This window comes from Manihot esculenta, chromosome 10 (assembly GCF_001659605.2).
Source record: "Manihot esculenta cultivar AM560-2 chromosome 10, M.esculenta_v8, whole genome shotgun sequence".
Taxonomy (NCBI): Eukaryota; Viridiplantae; Streptophyta; class Magnoliopsida; order Malpighiales; family Euphorbiaceae; genus Manihot; species Manihot esculenta.
Window position 1 is genome coordinate 11,274,771 of NC_035170.2, and position 21,080 is coordinate 11,295,850.

General features: G+C 33.6%; 1 protein-coding gene across 8 annotated transcripts in view; it reads left to right on the top strand.

The window, feature by feature from the left end:
- Nucleotides 1-17,579, top strand: part of LOC110624477 (ubiquitin C-terminal hydrolase 12) — a 38,681-nt gene extending 21,102 nt beyond the window's left edge. For 2 of the 8 annotated variants that reach the window (XM_021769646.2, XM_021769647.2), the window contains exons 16-32: nucleotides 1,569-1,691; nucleotides 3,394-3,471; nucleotides 3,697-3,785; nucleotides 3,852-3,960; nucleotides 8,623-8,691; nucleotides 8,786-8,896; nucleotides 14,173-14,228; nucleotides 14,333-14,510; nucleotides 14,608-14,709; nucleotides 14,797-14,868; nucleotides 15,057-15,122; nucleotides 15,361-15,426; nucleotides 16,010-16,093; nucleotides 16,253-16,369; nucleotides 16,612-16,686; nucleotides 16,844-16,930; nucleotides 17,135-17,579. In XM_021769646.2, the coding sequence (XP_021625338.1) occupies nucleotides 1,569-1,691; nucleotides 3,394-3,471; nucleotides 3,697-3,785; nucleotides 3,852-3,960; nucleotides 8,623-8,691; nucleotides 8,786-8,896; nucleotides 14,173-14,228; nucleotides 14,333-14,510; nucleotides 14,608-14,709; nucleotides 14,797-14,868; nucleotides 15,057-15,122; nucleotides 15,361-15,426; nucleotides 16,010-16,093; nucleotides 16,253-16,369; nucleotides 16,612-16,686; nucleotides 16,844-16,930; nucleotides 17,135-17,176 (1,524 nt within the window). In that variant the 3' untranslated portion in view covers nucleotides 17,177-17,579. Of the gene's footprint in view, nucleotides 1-1,568; nucleotides 1,692-3,393; nucleotides 3,472-3,696; nucleotides 3,786-3,851; nucleotides 3,961-8,622; nucleotides 8,692-8,785; nucleotides 8,897-14,172; nucleotides 14,229-14,332; nucleotides 14,511-14,607; nucleotides 14,710-14,796; nucleotides 14,869-15,056; nucleotides 15,123-15,360; nucleotides 15,427-15,548; nucleotides 15,717-16,009; nucleotides 16,094-16,252; nucleotides 16,370-16,611; nucleotides 16,687-16,843; nucleotides 16,931-17,134 lie in introns of those variants that run through there. The other 6 variants (XM_043961048.1, XM_021769649.2, XR_006352317.1 and 3 more) reach the window with 5 other exon arrangements.
- Nucleotides 17,580-21,080: the final 3,501 nt, after the last annotated feature.

A 21,080-nucleotide genomic window follows, 5' to 3' on the forward strand; every position in this document is an offset into this window, starting at 1 on the left:
TATTTTAGAGACAACTTTTTGTTGAAAAGCTGTATTTTACATTTTTCTAAAACTTGAAACTGTTGTGTATATGAGATAATTTTGATATTGAGTTCTGTTCTCTATTTAATGTCGGTTTGACTTGTTTTCTGTTTTTGAAAATGTAGAAAGGTAATATTTATTGTCCATTACAATAGGGATTACAACATATTTATAATCTGTTTGTTATGGATATAATCTATCCGTTATCAATAACTCATTCATTGAACTCAAAGTCCTGTAAAGAGGGGTTGTTAGTCATTCACTGAACTCATCTTTGCTTCAGCTACCATTTTTAAAAAAAATAAGATTCAAAATACAGACAATTGTAAAAGCGAAGGAGAAAAAAAGAATCAAGAGGCAAAAAAGAGCAAACCAATTGAGAGAAACAAGTTGGGAAAGGCGCAATACATGAGGGAGATCAGCCAAAAAAAGAAGAAGAAAGAAACAGCTGGAAAAAGGTCGCGTAAAAGGGTCCACTCGCCGTGAATAGTATCGTGAACCATACCAATGAACAATTAAAGGCCCTAATGCATTGAATGATCTGGTACCATGTTGAGGGGAGATTTGTGGCAGAATATGTTTTCTTGTATTTCATAAATAATTCTTAATGAGTACATATGTCTATTTATATTCGAGACTAAGTCCTAAATAGGAAATAATTATAAATACAAATTCTCCTAAATTAGATCCTATAATTGATTCCTAAAATTAGCACCTACAAATAATTCCTTTTCCTATACAGGATTCTAAGTAGGAAAAAAGAAGCTAGCAGATAGAAAAACCATTAGACCCTAAGAAAAGTAAACCTCTGCCACTTTCCTCCACCCCCTTTATCCTCTGTTATTCATTTTCTTTTGGCTTCATTCCAGGTTGTTATGGCTATTACATACACTTTTTTCCTAATGTGTATGCTACATATTGTTATTCATAATAGGATTCTGCTTCACAATGAATTCCAACTGAAATAAAAAATTCTCTCTGTAAAAAATGCATTAGAAGCCTTAAAATCTGTTGGCTTCTCTCTCTGTCCTCTCTCCCCCTTTTTGTCTTACTACCTTCTAATCTTACTATTTCTGCTTGCTTGAAAATTAGAAGATAAAGCTTATGCACAAAAGACATTGTTACAGCTCTGGGATTCTTGTACTGTACTGAACATGGGTACATTGTCAAACTCTAGAACATTAGAAATTGGTGCCTTTGCTCGGTTGTCTTTTTTTCTTTGGCACCTCATGTGTACACGCTTTAAGAGGACTCCGCCTTGAGTGCAAATTGTGGCTTTGACTGCTGCCTTCTTAACATGTGTGATATACAAAATATAATGAATAAAATAATTTGTTTATACAGTAACCTACTTTAGACCACACAATCGATGGTATTTCATGTATAAAAATGATAGATATAATCACAATCCCCCAAAGGGCAAAAGAAATAAAACAATGAAGGCATGTATATAAATTTTGTTCTTTTTGTATTCTATTTGTGAATTTTGCATGCGTCTTTTGGGACCTTTGTTATCTGTAGTATTCCAATTGTCAAGTTCTTTGCAGGAAGAAGTTGCTAAAGAGTTTGGAATACCAGTGCAATTTCAACGATTTTGGCTGTGGGCAAAGCGCCAAAACCATACATATCGCCCAAATCGACCATTGACTCCTCTTGAGGAAGCACAATCTGTTAGTACATATTTATTGTCTTTTCACTGTGGCATTTTGTGTGGTTTTAAATACTATTGTAGTTGTACCATGTTGGTTGGACTTTTGTACGGGCATCCAGTACGTGTCAACATGCTAGGCTTACCTATTTTCCAAATTCGCGTTAGATTTTTCCCAACTAATTTTAAGTGTGCAAGTGTTTTACCCATGTTGTGGTATATTATCAAACAAGGGTACTTCATTGTAAAGTGAAGGAGTTCACTTGAATTCGCTTGGTAGAATATATCCATTTTTAAAGAGTTGTTTTAGATAAAATAAAACCTATAAATATCTAATTCAATATATATTATTTTGAGTGAGTGATGTTCTTTAGATGTTCATGAGTGATATATTGCAGTGGAGTTGTTATTACACTTGAACATTACACATTATTCCATTGATTTTTCTAGAAAATAATAAACAATTAGGACGTTGTCGCACATTGTTGAATCCCACATCGGTTGTGGGAAGGGGTAATGTGCCCCTTATATGGGTCATGGGCACTCCTCCCCCTTGAGCTAGCTTTTTGGGTGACACTCCTCCCCTTTGAGCTAGCTTTTTTGGATGGGCTAGGCCTGACCCAAATTTAACATGGTATCAGAGTCTCCCATCCGATGTTGGGCTTTCCATAAATATGTTACGCACCGGTAAAAATTCTGGGTGTGAGGGGTGTGTTGAATCCCACATCGATTTGTGGAAAGGGGTAATGTGTCCCTTATATGGGTCATGGGCACTCCTCCCCTTTGAGTTAGCTTTTGGGGTGAGTTAGGCCTGACCCAAATTTAACACACATTATGTTTCACATAATTATAGAAAAAGATAATTATGAAAGAAATAATTAAACTGTATGATTTTTCTCTATATTATGTACAAGTTGCTCCTAATCTAATTAGGAATGCAAATCCGTAAACCTGTTATGCAATCACTTATACAAGGAATATGTATTAACTTTATTGACTGTCCTTAACAGAAGTATTACTATGAAAAAGTACAAATGTAAAGATTCATTTGAAAGGGAATTTTTTTTTTTTATCAAATTAAAAACTAAGAGAACTAAAGAAAACCAACAAAATAAAAAAATATATAATTAACCCAGCTAGCAACTCAATTTATTTTATTGCTCAAGTAATTTGTACTTAATTTCTCATTATTTTGTTGTTTTTACATTTTATGGAAGTTTTGTTTTACTAAGACGACTATAGGTCTTATTTACCATAAGTTACTGTAAATTTTATTTGAAGTGTTAAATATTAAAATATTAATTATTATTTTTTCAAGTGTATAAATAATTTTAAATTTTTTTAATATTTGGGTTTTTAGAATAATTCTAAAAGTTAAAATTATATTACAGTTAACTTTATAATTAATTTACTGATTTTATATATTATTATAGAATTTCTTTTATTTATTTGTCTTCAAATGTGATGGAATTTAAATATACTTGTGCAATGCGCAATTTCAATTTTTTCTTGTTTTTGTGAAATGCTCTCCAAGATGTTTTTATATAGGATTTTTTTTTCCCATTTGATGTTGACTGCGTTCTCAATGTAGACTCATGAGATTTTTGTTGTGATTATATGCTTTATGCCTAGCACATGTGAAGATATGCTTGGTTGTGATTGTCTTGCGCTTGTAAGTTTGTTTGCCTGTTTTCTTATTTGTAACAGTAAAAAGTCCATTGCAGGTTGGACAAATAAGAGAGGTTTCCAACAAAGCAAATAATCCTGAGCTAAAGTTGTTTTTGGAAGTAGAACTTGGACAGGTAGTGTTGATTAGCATATGTTATAGTTATCTATTCCAATGGTTTTCTTGATGGATATTGATGATTTTTTTTTTTTTTTTTTTTTGGTTGGGGGGGGGGTGTTCATCCTTAATACCTTATCGTCATGATAATCCATCTTTTTCTATGGCTTTCATGATGGATATTGATGATTTCCTTTTTTTTTTGTTGGCTCATCCTTAATACCTTATCATCATGATAATCCAGGATTTGCGGCCAATCCCTTTACCAGAGAAGACTAAAGATGACATTCTTCTTTTCTTTAAACTTTATGACCCTTTGAAAGAGGAACTACGGTAATCTCAAATTATGGGTTCTCTTACTTTATGAGAATGTAGTTATCTGACACTATTTGATGACAGGTTTGTTGGGTGCCTGTTTGTGAAGGGGAGCGGCAAGCCAGTGGAGATATTGACAAAGCTAAATGAAATGGCTGGCTTTAGTTCTGATCAAGAGATTGAACTTTACGAGGTCAGCCATCCAGATTTAGTTTGGTATAAAATTATGTTATTGATGTGTTAATTGGTTACAACAATTATATGGCCCAATAAATATATTAGGCCAAATACTCTAAAACCTTGTTCAATTTAACCCATCATACCCTTGAACTTTTCAAGAAACCTGTTGAGTTTTCTGGACTAACAAATTGCAAAACACTTGCACACAAGTTTGCCTTATCAGTATGGAGCCTGGGTGCATGCCCAGTTGCCCATCTAAGCGGTTGAACGGTAAATGTGGAACATTTATGGAAGAACAAAAAGAAAATGCAGCAGCTGATTGTCCCTTGCTTCTCGTCTCCCTTTCTGTAAAATAAAGGCACTGGCTATCCCTTGTTACAATAATAATAAGAGAGTAGAAGCTACGAGAATATACTATAAAATGAATAAATTTGGAGCATTGTAACTGATTTCAATTGTGAAGAATTCAATAATACAACAATATCTTCTCTCTCTCCCTCCCTCTGTCTCTCTCTCAATTATATTTTTTCTTCTCATCTAATTTGATTCTTTCTCTCATCTCGATGTAATCTTTTACTTCTCATCTCAATTTCTTCTCTTTCTCATCTCTAAATTTCATTCCCAGTCTCTGTTCTTGAAAAAATGGTACCTGTGCTCTGTTGATGATGGGCTTTGGTTCTAAGTGAAATTATTGGATTTGCAAATAAGTCCTGATCAAAAGTCAGTCTTTCCAAATTCCAGGTTTCTCCTTCAGTTCTTCCCTACATTCTACTTCTTTTGTCTTTCTTGAAATTCTTTCTCTTGAAACTCTATATCTTTCTTTGTTGCTTTCGTCCTCTCCTTTTATGAAATTCTCTATTTCATCTTCTTTTCCTTAATTTCTAATTTTTTGTTTTTCCCCTAAAATTCTCTTTCCTTAATCGCCTATTCTTCTTTCCAAAAATCAGGTCTTTTTATTTTCTTTATTCTCTTTCCTTTCTTGAAGTTCTTGAATTTATAACAATTACTTTTTTCTGTTCTCCTTCTATTTCTCTTCTCGTCCAATCTTTTTCTATGACTATTCTAGGGATTTGTTTCTGTTTCCTGCTCATAATTACTGTTTCAGGGCTGACCTTGTTTTGAGTTCCTGTTTCCTTATTTCTGATTATGGAAGACTAATATTGGGAAGAAAAGCTAAATAAACTTGAACAAGCCATTGGTGAAGCTATTGACAGAGCATTTAAAATAATAGAGGAGAGGCTGGATAAAAGATGGGAGAAGTTGAAAATATTGTCTCAAGAGAAAGTAGGAAAATTGGAAGGTTTAGTTCAAAGGAATATGGAAAATGTGACAGTAGATTCCAATAAAGAGATCTTTGATGTGCAGTTGTTGAATTTAGATGAGGTGCAAGTGAAAGTTCATGTTCCACTTGCTACTGCTACTATCAAAGAGAATATAGAAGTGGCTTGTAGCCAAGAGGTGGATGTTAAGGCTTGTAGCCAAGAGGTGGATGTCAAGGCTCATACCCCTGACCTAAAGATCTTCTGTTGTGATATCCTAGGAAAACAATCCATGATGATTTCTGTTAAAGTTATAATAATAGAAGAGAGAAGAAAATAACATAAAATTATTTACGTGGTTTGATTACGAGAGTCTATAACCATGGACATAAAACATCAAAGAGCTATATCTTTATTGAATTGGATTATATTAATATTCCCCTTGATTGTAGCATGGAATCTCATTAATTCTAATACTCTCTCTTGATGAGATTCTAAGTAGAAGCCAAAAACTTCCTCATCAGAACTTACAATCAGCATGCTACAATCTCATTAATTCTAATACTCTCTCTTGATGAGATTCTAAGTAGAAGCCAAAAACTTCCTCATCAAAACTTACAATCAGCAACTCATGAAATACTCGCACAAAGGCACCAAAATACAAAACAACTCGTGGGAAATATAAATGCAAATTACAGTTCCCTCTCCAAAGGCAATGCCAATGATGAAACATCAACACAAAATCCCTCTCCAAAGACAATATTAGCAAGGAAATATCAACACAAAATCCCTCTCTAAAGACAATACCGGCAAGGAAACATCAATACAAAACAACTCGTGGGATTATATAAACCACACAATCGAACACAAACATAAGTGTGAATAGTGCTCATAAACAAAGCAAATAAATAGTGCCCATGAATAGTATATGTGAACAATGCCAATGAACGATAACAATGAATAGTATCCATGAACAATACCCAAGCTCTAAAGAATTGAAAGCTCTGATACCATGTTATAGTTAGAATAATAGAAGAGAAGAAAATAACAAAAAGGATTTACGTGGTTTGGCTACAACCACGAGAGCCTACATCCATAGACACAAAACTTCAAAAGGCTACATTTTTTTTTTTGAATTGGATTATATCACTCATAATACAAAGACTTCTCTATTTATAATGGAAGATCCAAGACATATATGGTACGGTATCATAAATTAAGGGATTATGCACCTATAATAAGAATATATGAAATTTTCCTATTTAAGGAAATATATACATAGATTATTTTATCTATTTAGGAATACAAATCTTATATTAAATAGAAATAACTTTCCATAACACTCCCCTTTGATTGTAGCATGGAATCTCAGCAATTCTAACAATTTTCAATTGTGGTAAGATAGAGGGCATGGGGCCTGAACTAATGAACTTGGAAGGCGAACAGGTAGATGTTTCTACCTCTGATGATGCTGAAAGCTGACCAAGTTTTACTTTGGAGCATTGCTTTTGCTACTTGCAGTCTTCTACAAATTCATGGCATAAGTTGGAGAGATTGACCTTGAATTTCACTGTTGTGAGTTGGTGTGGGTGATGGTATGGTGGGTGATCGTTATAAGAGAATAATTGCAGAACAACCAGCACACCCACATTTCAATTTGAAGGGAAATTGGATCAGATAAAAAAGGCTGTACTAGCATTCCAAACACCTGCAGAAGATCTTTCATTCATGGAACTTTTTTGTCACATTCATTCTTGAGGATAAGAATGATATCAAGAGGTGGGAAATGTTATAATAATAATAATAATAATAATAAGAGAATAGGAGCCTTGTGAATATAGAATAAATTATATAAATAGGGAGCATTGTAGGTGATTTCAATAGTAAAGAATTTAATAACCCAACAATTCCTTCTCTCTCCTCCTCCTCCATCTCAATTCTATTTTCTCTTCTCATCTAATTTTATTCTTTCTCTCATCTCACTTTAATCTTCTACTTCTCATCTCAATTTCTTCTCTTTCTTATCTTTAAATTCTGTTCTCAGTCTCTGTTATTGACGTCCTTGTCTTCTTCTGTAAACAAATGCCTCATGTTTAGAAATTTTACTTCCAAATTTCCACTTGGAAATGTTAAGCAAAATGAATATCATTCGAGCAAAAAAATGCAACAAATAGAGAGCAAGGGAGTGCATAGAGTATATTTTGTTGTTTGCTGACCATGCCTTTTCAAATGAAGATTTATCCAATCAATTCACATCCCTTAAGAGCCACTAGGTTGGAGCCAGTGGTGAAATTGTGCCTTGCTGTTTAAGTTTCAATCTGAGAAATTCCACCCCATCTCCACAAGAATGGTGCTAATGGCTTGACTAAGTTTGAGTCGAGCTCACTATGCTTGGTGAAGATGGTATAAAGCTTCAAGGAAGCAAGTGTTACTGTCCGCTGCAATGAGGTGTGGCTGCAATCGCTGCATTTACTCTGTCAAGGATTATAATGACTTCTTGGAGGACAAATTCCTAGCCATTGTGGTTAACTTTAGATTATTTCTTTTCTCTTTTTTCTTTCCTAACTCTTCAATTTGGGTTCATCCACTCATCAGCAAGGATCATGGTACAGAAAGCTATGGATTCCTCATGGAAGTGTATGGCCTCTTTAGATATCCCAAGTTATGTAAATTGTTATTTGGGTTGGAGTAACTCCTCCGGTATGAACCCACGTCCAAGCTTTACAGTCTCTTTCTCAATGGTAGTGAACCTCTCTCTGCTGTGGGAAGAAAAGTCGTGCTTCACCTTTCCTTGGTGCTTTCTTTTATGCCTTTCCTCAGGATATTGCCATCAAAGTATCTTAGATCCAGTTTATGAGGCTTTCAGTCTATAGTAACTAGTACAGATTAAGTGTCTGTTCTGTTTGGTCGCCTGAAGAGAGCCAAATCATGGAAGGAGAAAAGACGGACCATGAGGTGACCCTTAAGGGCACAGAAGCTGGGGTTTTGCTACGTCTCAAGGCATTGGAGGGGAGACTCCTTGAGGAGGAGGAAGAATCCTAGATGAGAAAGGATTGGATTAATGGCATTGCTAGAGCTTGGAAAATGAGAGAATTTTTGCAGTTTTTCCAGGTAGATGAGTTTCTCCGAGGAGAGAGAATTTTTCTTTCTTTCTATAAAGAGATGGAAAGGGGAGAGTGACACAGTGACGTGTACATTGACAAGTGGATTGTGGCCATGTGTTTGGGATGTGCATTACTGCACTGGGAACAAGGCACATTGTGCTCAAGTATTATGAAATTTGTACTTTTAGAAGTTCAATATGTTCCTTGACAAGTTCAAGGGTATGATCGTGATATGTTAATTGAACAAGTTTACAGGTAATTAGGTAAAAGAATGTACTTGTCGAGTATCTTACTATCTTCTTTTGTGTCCAGGAAATAAAATTTGAACCTAATGTCATGTGCGAACACATTGACAAGAAGCTCACATTTCGTGCTAGTCAGGTATGTGAAATCTATTTCTAATTGCAGTTTTTCCCTTGTTTTCCAAATTGCTCTTTAGCAATTTTTTTTTCTTATTTCTTCTTTCTTTGTGCAGCTTGAAGATGGAGACATAATTTGCTTTCAGAAATCCCCTAAAGTTGGAAGTGGTGAACAATGCCGCTACCCTGACGTTCCTTCATTTCTTGATTATGTGCATAACCGCCAGGTATACCATGGAGTATACTGATTTGGAGTGTAGTTTTCCATACAATTTTCTTGCTTGCTTGCTGTCCAAGTTTATGATTATGGTTTAACAATTCCTTTCTTGTTGCAAACTATGCATTCCCTATAATTTTACAACGTTTGAAACTTGTGCAGATCCATAATAAATTAATACCCTGTTCTTACCAATGATAAAAAAAGATTTAACTTCTTGCGACTACTTCATTCTAGAAAAAAATTTCCCAGGACTAACTTAAGCCTGTGGGTTTTGAACAATAGAGCTGGACTAAATTGATTGCTGCTATTGTGAATTGCTTTGTAAAATTAGCCTTAAATACTCGCTCATTGATCAACACTAAATTCATTGCTGCTATTGTGATTTGCTTTGCAAAATTAGCCTTAAATACCCGCTTATAGTAAATATGTGAACACTTTGACTGTTCCTAATAAAAGTATTATTGTGCCTTCATCCCCTCTTGTCTTTCCCAAATCACAGTTCAACGTTTAGTGGAACTGAGAGCGGCCAAAAGAACATTTAGAAAGTCATTAACATTTACACGTATGTATAACAGCTCAATAATTATTACAAGCCTTTTTTTTTTTTTGTGAATAAAGAGAAATAGCAAATAAATCAGTCTAACTGGAATTTATCACAAGCTTTTGATGTATTACTCCAATGAAAATTGAATTTTCATTTTCACTTTTTTTTCTATAATATATATAAATGTGGGAAGGGGAGGGGAAATAATGGAATTCTCAATAGTGTCCTTCCGTTTTTTATATTATTTATGTACATTAACAAAAAGCTATTTAAATTAATTTGTTTTAAATCTATTATGTAAATTAATTTTAAATACTTTCAAAATTCTAAAAAGGTTAAAATTTTGCACTCCTATTTAATATAGAAAGAAAATCTAAATTTTGTACTCCTATTCATGATGAATATAACAATAAGAATAAAAAATTTAAAAATAAAAAAACTAAAATAATTTAAAAATAAAAAAAAACTAATTATTCTTTAAAATGAACTTCAAAGTTTATTTAAGTTTAAAACAATTAATTCTAATTCAAATTTATTCCTACTCATGATGAAGTTGTAATTTTATTTCAAATAAATCTCTATTTAAATTAATTATTTAAGATAAATTTCAAAGTTTATTTAGATCTCTAGCATATTTGTAAGGCTAAAACAAAAGTTTTTGTTGTTAAACATCATCAGGGAAAATCCCACCTTATGTTCACTAAGAAAACAAATATACAAAAGGTTTTAACCACCAATAATCATGTCCACATATTTTCCTGTAATTTAATCGCTAAATATAGCCACAATCCAATTAGTCAGTGTCTATTTGTACTAATGGAAATACTTGCATTTAATATGTGATATAAGTTTATATGCATATTTGTAGATTTATATTTTAAGAAAATTATTTTAATTTTCAAATGAAAATTTTTTACGAGAGGAAAGTCAACCATTTTGGTAGTTTCCTCATTCCTCCAAACATAGTGTATGATTAAATCATTTAAATATGGCATAAGAATAGTAGTCATTGTCCCATTCATAGAACAAATACATAGAATAAGTGAATTTCAATATAATTAGAAAAATTAAATTGAAATTACAGTTCTTCTATTTTAATTTGACAATTATGTTTTATTATACTTGTTTAGAAAAATTGTGCTTTATTATACTATTTTTCTTTCTCAAACTTCTAATAACGCAACGTATGTAATATTATATGATATTACATATAAAAAAATAAACAAATATCATTACGTGTATCGCACATTAATTAAAAGCTAGTGTATATAAAAGAAAGCAGTTTACATTTAGACATTGCCAAAGTGTATTTGCAAAGAATCCTCGTATATTAAGAGATTTATTTTTATATGATGATTTTTTATCATATAATTTATTGTTATTATATCTATTAATAATTATATTTATTGTCACAAATTAATTCTAGATTTGGCAAACAATTATGTTATAATTTTTAATAACAATAAATATAATTATTAATATATGAGGATCCTTTGCATAGCAATGTCTAAATGTAAATTTCTCTATTTTTATGCCAAAAAAATGTGTAAATGGAAAATTATTAATACGAGGATGCTTTGCATATATACTTTATGTCCGTCCACGGCTTGCCGTTGGTTATTGTGCTTGTAATTTATTAAGGTAGGTTGTAAATTGATATAAGAAATGAAAACAAGTTCTGAATCTGGATTAAAGTTCTGAATCTGGATTAAATATTCAACAAATGAATTTTCAAATAAGCAAAGAGTTCTCCGAGATTGGGCTAAAAACAAAACTTAGTTGTTGACGTGTGAAAGCCTTACAATTACTCCCCAATGTTTAATTCCTTTACTTAAGTGGTATCTCCAGACAAAATCAGCTTAATTTGCTGTTAGCCATAGAAAATCAGCTTAATGGGTAACGGACCCCTTAAAAAAACCTATAAATAATTGCCATTACGTAACAACCAATACTTAAAACCATGCGATGCACATAATTATTTTGAATATAAATTAGTTAATGATAATGATGTTTAAGAATAATAGATTTTAATGTATTTATTTGATGTATTTATACTTATTATATAGTTGTGTATCTTAGTTCTACTTGTATCTAGCAAAATCTACCTATTTCATGAACTTAACAATTTAGTTTAAAAGAAAAATTGAGTAATGCTTGCCTACCATTGCACTATGGCCCTCATAGGCCTGTTTCATTTGCTTGTAACCATGGTCGCAAATGCGGCTGCAACTGTAATTTAAAACCATGGTAAAAAATACCTGTCATTCCAAATTACTTTCAGAAAAATGTAACTGACAGCTCACTGTTTTTTTTCCGTCTTTTCTACCCATCCTCAGCCTTTCTTCCATTCCTCTATCATGATATCACAGCACCCTCATCCCCTCCAACATGCAGAACCAAGAGGGTAAAGAAAATCCAGTGCAAAAATAAACAACACAATGAAACTGTGGGCCCAAGCAAATTAGAAAAATAATTATTACAGCTTATTTTGCTGAAGATTAAAATTTTCCAACTTCTCAAGCACTATAGCTCTTGGACAAAATCTCATGGGTCAGCATCAGATCCCAATTAAAACTAGAAGTTTCTTTGCAGATCTTCAACAAAAGAGAATAGGAAAGCTCTAAATTCTTTAATTGACCAATGTCCTGTCCAATTTAAAAATGAGTTGTGGCTTAAACCACTGTGAAACCCCTCTTCCTTATCTATTTTTCTCAAACAAATCAATCTAGGTTAGTCTACTTTCTCTCTCACAATGAGTAGTTTTGTTTTGTTTTCCTCCAAGAAGCATAATTTTTCTTACCTAACCCTCCATCATGGCCATTGCAACTGATGCATACTTGAAGCAATCCCACAAAGTCAGCTCTCTTTGCTGAAGTTTAAAGATAACAATGAAAACACTAACACAAGCACCATTCTTTCCAAGATATTCCTCTATCTTTGAGAAGTGCATGCTCCTCCAAGGATCCTCCTTCGTAGTTGGTAGTGTTATTAAAGGCATTAAAAGGGGCTGAGCGAGGTGTCAGGCGAGGCCTCTTGCAAGAGATGAACACCTTTCCTTGCTTGGCCCGAGGCGAGACGAGGCATCGCATCTTGAAAATAACATTCATGCATTTTTTTCTTTCTTTTTAAAGACTGAACTCTAATCCATAGCGGTGAATTTTAGGTACTAATTAGAGGATATATCCCCATATTTATGCTAATTAATTAGGAATTATATCCTATAATTGGGTAATTAATTAAAGATGTATGTCCCCATAATTATACTAACTAATTAGGGAAATATTTCCTAGTTAGTTAGCATAACACTTATATATATATATATATATATATATATATGTTAACTAATTAGGAAAAAAAATTATATATCTCAACACAGTTGACTTCCAATGTTCAAGTATATTTCAATATTAAAAAAGATTATATATTTATATATAAGTATGCCTATAATTCAGCTAACTGATTAGGGATATATATCCTTATAATAATTACTAATTGAAAAGGAATTAATATAATATCTAAAACATATATGTATACGTGTATATCTATACGCATATACATACATATACATGCCTATGTGTGTGTATATATATATAAGTATGGTGCCTTACTTCAGAAAGGTGTCGCTTCTCGCTTGATAACATTGCTCCTTGGTCTCAAGTTTCTTCAGCCCCTTGTTCCAAATTTGATGACATCATTTTAGTACATCAAAAATTTCCCCATTTCATAAATTACATTAATTTCCCCAAAGTGATCAAAAGGAAATCAAATCCAAGGTCCAAACCCAAATGATTTTCCTGAGAAAAATCATAAAGAAATGAATCCTAGCTATCAAAATCAATTTTGTCCTTTCCATTCAATATTGCTATCCAAGTCCTTAGGCAGGGAAGGAAGGGAGAAGAGAAAACAAGGGGGGAGAGAGAATGGCATGGCATGTTTGGAATTCAAATTTATTTTACTGTATTAGTTTATTTTGGCCTTCTATTAACAATAAATTTCATTTATTTTTTTGGAGAGGCCAAAAACTGTTCATCAAATTAGGAAGAAAAACATGGATTTATTTTTTCTTTTTAACCTTAGGGATCTTTTCTGAAAATGTCTTTAAAGTTGTGGTAGCTAAATGTGAATCTAAATAGAAATTAGAAACCTATTACACCTTTAGAGTTCTAAAAAATAAAGTCATTATATAAAAATTAAGAGGAAAAGAACCTGATAGATGAAAACATGGTTAGACATCAGGGCTTATATTGAAACTAAAAGGGAGAAAAAAGGTAAAAAAGAGACGCGACATAACATTGTATACAACAGGTGATGCTTTCTCTTATTTTGTCTTATTCAGGACCTTTAAATGGTGATACCCTCCCTTCTATACAGATCTCAAAGGTTCCAGATCTCCCAATCCCAATTTTCTTCCTTCTACTTCCTCCTTTGGGAAGCAGAGCTCTGGTTGGGTGAAAATGACAAAAGCAGGGGGTCTGCCTGCTTCCTGACTCTTGTTGTCTTTGTGCTGTTTCAGTTAACCTACTCACTAGATGTAACAGTCGATATCTTAAAACAATAAATCAATAAATAAACTGAACCATGGATGAGTATATGAATTTATATCTACCTTTTAATTGGAGACGAGGAATGGTGGCACTTGGGTGTTGACTATTTGAAGATTCCATTACGTCTCATATTTGACATTCTGCTAGAGGGTTCATGTATTTAGCATTGGCTTTAATTTTCCTGATGCCATGCAGGTTGTTCGCTTTCGATATTTGGAGAAGCCAAAGGAAGATGAATTTAGTCTTGAACTGTAAGTCAAACTTTGTAATGTTCATTTGTGAGCCTCTATAAACACACTTTTTTGGGTTCACAGTCAATTTATTTTACTTTCTTTTTATGTTCATTAAAATTCAGGTCCAAGCTTCACAATTATGATGATGTTGTAGAAAGAGTAGCTCACAATCTTGGCTTGGATGATCCATCTAAAATCAGGCTTACATCTCATAACTGTTATTCCCAGCAACCCAAGCCCCAACCTATCAAGTACCAAGGAGTGGATCATTTGTCTGACATGCTGGTCCACTACAACCAGGTAAAACAGTCACAGAAGTGTAGACCTGTATCATTATTGTTTCTTTGTGTCCTTGATTAATGGTTAGAATTTAGTGGTTTCTTTTATTTCATGATAGACATCTGATATTCTGTACTATGAAGTATTGGATATCTCTCTTCCAGAATTGCAAGGCTTGAAAACATTGAAAGTTGCTTTTCATCATGCAACCAAGGACGAGGTTTGTGTGTATCATTAAAATTAGTTTTTCGAATATCATATTTTTTTTTTTCTTTTTTAATTCTTCTGACCAGTCTGATTTTTTCAGGTGGTGATTCATACCATTAGATTGCCAAAACAGAGCACTATAGGTGATGTCATTAATGACCTTAAAACAAAGGTAGCTATGTTAAGTTGGTGGCTTTTTTTTTTGTACCTCCATATATTTTGTTATTGATGTATGAGTTGCCTTGATTGGCATGAATGCCAATGACATGCTTCCTATTAAGGTTAGGGCATCTTAATTTTGAATATGATTGCTTTTAATTATCTTTTCTCTTTTTCCCGTTATGCCTTGATTTGGAACAGGTTGAGTTATCTCATCCCAGTGCAGAACTTAGATTGCTCGAGGTTTTCTATCACAAGATTTACAAGGTATCAAGTATTTTTTCCAGTAATAATGTTCTATTCTTAAATAAGATATCCTGTTGCAAAGATTTTAACTGCATTTGTGCTATTCTTGTCAAATATTTTTTTGAAAAGAAAATTTGTATTTTGTTATTATTGTCCAATATTTAAAAAAAAATATATATGAGAATGACTAAAAGAATAACATGCAATCTCTTCTTTTGTGCTTTTGGCATCTCATTTCTGAGCCTCCGTTTATTTTCAGATCTTTCCACACAATGAAAAAATTGAGAATATTAACGACCAGTACTGGACATTACGTGCAGAGGAGGTGACTCTCTCTCTCTCTCTCTCTCTCTCTCTCCATACATCTCTATATGTTTGCACCATGCAGTTTGAAACTGTATATTTTAATTAACTAGATCCATTGTGAAATTCACTCAATGAATGTAGGATGGAGAGGCCCTTCTATTTGACACATGTCTGCTTTGGTACTCCATCCACCAAATTCCATTGGTCCATGAAGGATAACATTCTAACTTAAATTCCAGCATTTGTGTGCTTGAGCTTGAGAATAATCATAGAAAGGTGTTCCTTTTTGTTCTTCATCCCTGGTTCTATGTAAGAGTTCTCCTATTGAGTGTTTAAACAAAGTACTAGCTAGTTTGCTGTTTTTATCTCATAAACTGTATAAAAAACACCTTTCGTTGAATAACCTTCCAAATGCTGGGAAATAGGAAGAGAGATTGGCAAGATAGACATGGGATGTGTGGTTGTCAATAAGTTTGTGAACAATTTTTTGAAGTACTTGTTTATTCTTGTTATCATGCCAACTTATTCATGCTTTTATCTATTTATTTATTTCATCCTATGCTTACATGAACATCTTCTGAAATATTACCTTGTTGCCTCAGATTCCAGAGGAGGAGAAAAACCTTGCTCCTAATGATCGCTTGATTCATGTTTATCATTTTATGAAAGACCCAGCTCAAAATCAGGTAGTATGATTTAATTTAATTTTCTGTTTGATTTTTATGTAAGAAGTGGATCTATATTAGCCAATCCAGTTAGTTCTGGATTAAGGCTTAATTGAGTTTTGGTGTCTCTTGCCTTCTACCTCTCACTAATTATTATTTTCTTTAAAATAAATTTGTCAGCAGGTTCAGAATTTTGGGGAGCCCTTTTTCCTGGTTATTCATGAGGGTGAGACATTAGCTGAAGTTAAAATACGTATGCGAAAAAAATTGCAGGTTCCTGATGAGGAGTTTGCTAAGGTATTTAGTTTAATAAAGAAAGCTGTTAGTCTATGTTGATTATTTTTCTTTTTTTTTAATGGGCCTTTTCATTTGTTTCTTAAGGTTTGGATTGGAAATGTTATTTCACTGTTTTACATTTTAAGAGGCATGGCCTGTTCCTTTATCTCTTATTACTGTATGAGAAAAAATTGGCTCAGTGTTAAAGACATACTTCTTGTACTTGTACCATTTTTATTTATGGGGCTTCTTTTGTTATTCAGTGGAAGTTTGCATTCTTGTCACTGGGTCGTCCTGAATACCTCCAAGGCTCTGATATTGTATCCAATCGATTTCAGGTCTCTCTCTCTCTCTCTCTCTCTCTCTCTCTCTCTTGTGTACAAACGGGCATACACACATTGCACAGAAGCAGCTCTCCTACTTTAACCACCTGTCAATTGCATTGCATTTTGAGCTGTCTAACAACTTCAACTTTGGATTTTCTCTTTTGTTCAGAGAAGGGATGTCTATGGTGCTTGGGAGCAATATCTTGGGCTGGAGCACTCTGACAATGCTCCTAAAAGGTCATATGCAGCTAGTCAGGTATTTAGTTTCTTTCTTAACCGAAGATAGTTTCCTCTGACTACAAATAAGAGCTAAACCTACGAGCTAGATTATGAGGTAAAAAACAATAATTTTAAATAATGATGGATAAGGACCTTAATGCACATGGACTGACTATGACGATAAAAAAAACTTGCTAGTCCTTCAGGAAGTCTTTTTGCTGACATTTTCTTAATTTTGCAGAACCGCCACACGATTGAGAAGCCTGTGAAAATCTACAATTAGGAAAGAATGAACTATTCCATTTTTTATCTAGTATCGCAGTGGCATTTACATTGCTGCAAAACTAGAGAAGCTTACAGTCAGGGGAGAACTATTACTTCTTTAGATGTGTAATTCTTTCCTGTAGGGCATAGAGGACTTTGGGAAAAGACCTCTATAGTCTTGGCTTCTTTTGTGCCCGTCTCAGGTGAAATCAGGGGCATTCGATCATTGTAATTTATTACATGAGATTTTGTTGTGGGGGATGTACAGAAGGTATAGTTGTGTGTCCTTGGATTATTTCTTCTTCTTTTTTCTTTTTATTTTTTTATTCCCTTTTTGGATTGTCATTATTTGTAGGAGGGAATTGTTGAAGGTTGTCTGTATAATATGTTATTTGTGCAAATACAATACCAATTCGATCAAATGTCTGCACTCTTCGCTTTTCCTTTGTTCTCTTTATTTTCAGTGTTTTTTATCTGCCAGCTTACTCGCTGATAATTTTATGCTTTGACGATTCCAGTTAATCTCCAAGAAGTGGCTGAAGTGAATAAAAATAGTGTTATAATTTCATTTCTTCCGTTGTGCTTGACTTTGATTTGCAGGGATGACTAGAAAACTGTTTAAACGAAAAATTAAACTGAACCAGTTAAATTCAAATTTTCAGTTCCATTTTTTGGTTAATTAGTTTGATTTTAATTATAATTTTCTAAAAGAAATTGGTTTTCAGATTCCGTTAGATCAGTTTTTTAAAGAAAAAAAAAATTGAATCAATTGATTGAATCAAATTTAAAAGAGCAACGTGTACATATAGGGAGAGTACGAATCGAACCTCTCCTTTTATCTCACTCCCAAATCTCGAAGGCCTCATTGCTTCAAATCCCGTCCCTCCGGCAGTTTCATTCTTTTCCATCATCATCATCATTTTCTATTTCTTCCACTTCTCGTCTCTCTGACCTATCATATGCTAATATTTGTTGATGGATTTGAGACCTTTAATATATGGACTTATAGGTTTTTTTTTTTTTTTTTGGTTATTTATTGATGAAATATTTTAATTATTGATGATGGATGATTAGGTAATGAATTGGTTTAGAATTTAGGGTTTAGGTGATGAATTGGTTATGATCATTTAGTTTGAGTGTTTCAACTTTGTAATTGTGGCTCTATAAACCAACAAACTGAATCGGACCGAAATTTTTTAGTTTGTTTAAATAATGCTTTCTTTTTTTTCTCATTTGGTTCAGTATGTAAACTTATATTTCAGTTTTTAAATTATTTGAATCTAAAATTAAACCAACCGAAAATAAAAGTAACTAATAGTTTAATAGCAGAATACCACAATAACATAAGAGAAAATATTTTTGAAAGAGAGAAAACAATTTATTAAATAAAATTATTCAAAGAGGAGAAATTTAATTTACTGAAATATTCAAATAAATAAGTTGAAACTAGCCCACTAAAACACTATTGTGCTAACCCTTGATTCACTTTTCTTTTTTATTTGAAAATTAATACCTTACATGACTGTCTAAAAAAGCAGGGCATCTAACTTCGAAGGAGTATCCATCAACTAGTCACATGGCAAAATATTTTTCAAACAAAGTTTGGCTACTATGTCAATAACTCTATTACTCCATTGATACATTAATTCAAATGAGAGATGAGACAGTTGAGAATGTAGAGCTGCAATAGTAGCAATAATAACTACAATGTCTGAAAGAGGTGAAAAATCAGGCTCCGTCAATACTAAAAAGAAAACCTTTGCATCCATAGAACAATTAGGTGATTGTGAGCCTCTAGCCAAAGTTAATTGAAGAGTCTCAAGTATTGCAAGAGCTTCCATTGCTAGAGGAGAATAACTCCAAACATGCTTGATCACCCCATCCAATAAAGCACTAGTAATATTACAAACCACTACAACAATAACAATAGAAGAAAATTAAATCTTCCAAGCTGCATTAGTATTAAATTTCAAGGTCTCATAAGGAGAAAGTAACAAGATCTCATGTCTAAATAAATATCAAAAAGAGCAGGATGGAGGGACAGCAAAAACAACATACTGTTGAAGTTCCAAGTGGCTTAGTGTAATACAAGATGAAGTGATAAAGGTATTTAGAGGAACAAATTTGAAAACTCCTTTATTATGTGCCTTTCATATATTCTAAAGAGTAAGAGAAATAAACTGCATAACAGATCATTTCGAAAAGAGCCCCAAAAAGTCTCCCACATACTAAAAAGCATGAAAACTCTATAAAATCTAGCTTATAAGAGTAAGACTAATAAACCAGGTAGCACTAGCATGGGAGCAGAGAAAAAGAGCATGCTCCAGTATTTCTACTTGTGCAGAGAAAAAGGGACACATAGGAGAAACTTTAAGTCCATACAATACTAAATTATACAAATCAGAAACTGCATTATGCAATAAATGCCAGAGAAAAACCTTAAGTTTAGTTTGAATAGGAAGAGCCCATTTTTGTTGTTAAATAGATTTGAGAGGCAATATAAAGAGGAAGGTTGTGAGATATGAAGCTGGCCATATGACTTTGAATGAGATACTTATAGCTAGACTTAACAATATACTCCTCTATTTGCGTAAAGTACCAGACCAAGGAATCAATGGTACCTATAGGAGCCACTACTATAGAGAGAATAGCGCGAGCTTGAGCCAATGGAAAAAAATGGTGCACTGATGATTCCAGTCTAAATAACGGTGATTCACCAAATTTGCCACCCAATTAACATGAAGGACAGTGGGTGTAACGACCCGAAAACCGGTACCCCTCAGTAACGGTCCGAACCATCACTGGCACTAGGATCCAGATCGGCTTAAGGCCGCCGGGACCCGTAGTCAGCCAACTATACTCTCTGTGTACCTGATAAATCCCATACATGATACAAAACGACTCAACAATCCTGTAAAACTCTGTAGGCTTAACTGCTGCTACTCAGATATGTCAATCTGAAATGGCCCTCAGGGCCTATACCAGGGACTACTATCTGCTGTGGGTCAAGGGATTGAAACCCTTTTAATCTGTAACACATCCCATTGGTATCTCATCAAAGCCATACGTTAAGCCCAACGCACACATTTCTCATCAAGAAACGTAAAACAGGATGCATGTACCAAGGGATTAATCATACATCACACTATGGCAAAGACACTAGAGAAAGCACAAGTCTATCCAGTAAATGACAGTACATATCGATACATTACATGACAACTAATCTTTTAAACATCATGTCCACTATGCTATTACAAACATACATTCATGCATCACTGTTCTCTGTACTCTTGCTGACTTTGACTTCCCATAACTATCTCAGAACCTGCAAAACTGGGGTTAAGGGAGTGGGATGAGCTACTACAGCCCAGTGAGAAGGAACAGTAAACAGTTCATTAATTACATGCTTTCATGAAATGTATCACATCACAAACATATCACCTCAAGGATGAACTTGTCACCATAGCCCTCTACATACATAATAGTATGTCCAACTGTGCCAGGGGCGATTAGGCCTCACCTGGACTACTCTGAAGTAACTCATATCATAACATGTCCAACTGTGCCGCGTTCTTCCCTTCTGAATCAGATAGATTCATATCCAAAAGAGGTTGACAATAAGTTCTTTCAAAATTGACTATTTGTCCCTCTGTGGGCGATTAGGCCTCACCTGGACTACTCTGATCTCTGATCTGACAGACTGTCTGTCTAACTCATAGTACCAGGAGCGACCTGGCCTATCCAGGAGCGACCTGGTATGGCTACCTCATGCCATAACTCTGTATCTGTACTCTGTGCTCTATCAAGGGCTAAGGATCATCCAACATTCATCCATACAAATATCATCTTATGCAATGCATCATATTCGTGAAACGAATGCAATACAACCTACGATAAAACATGGCATTATGATGCATGGAACA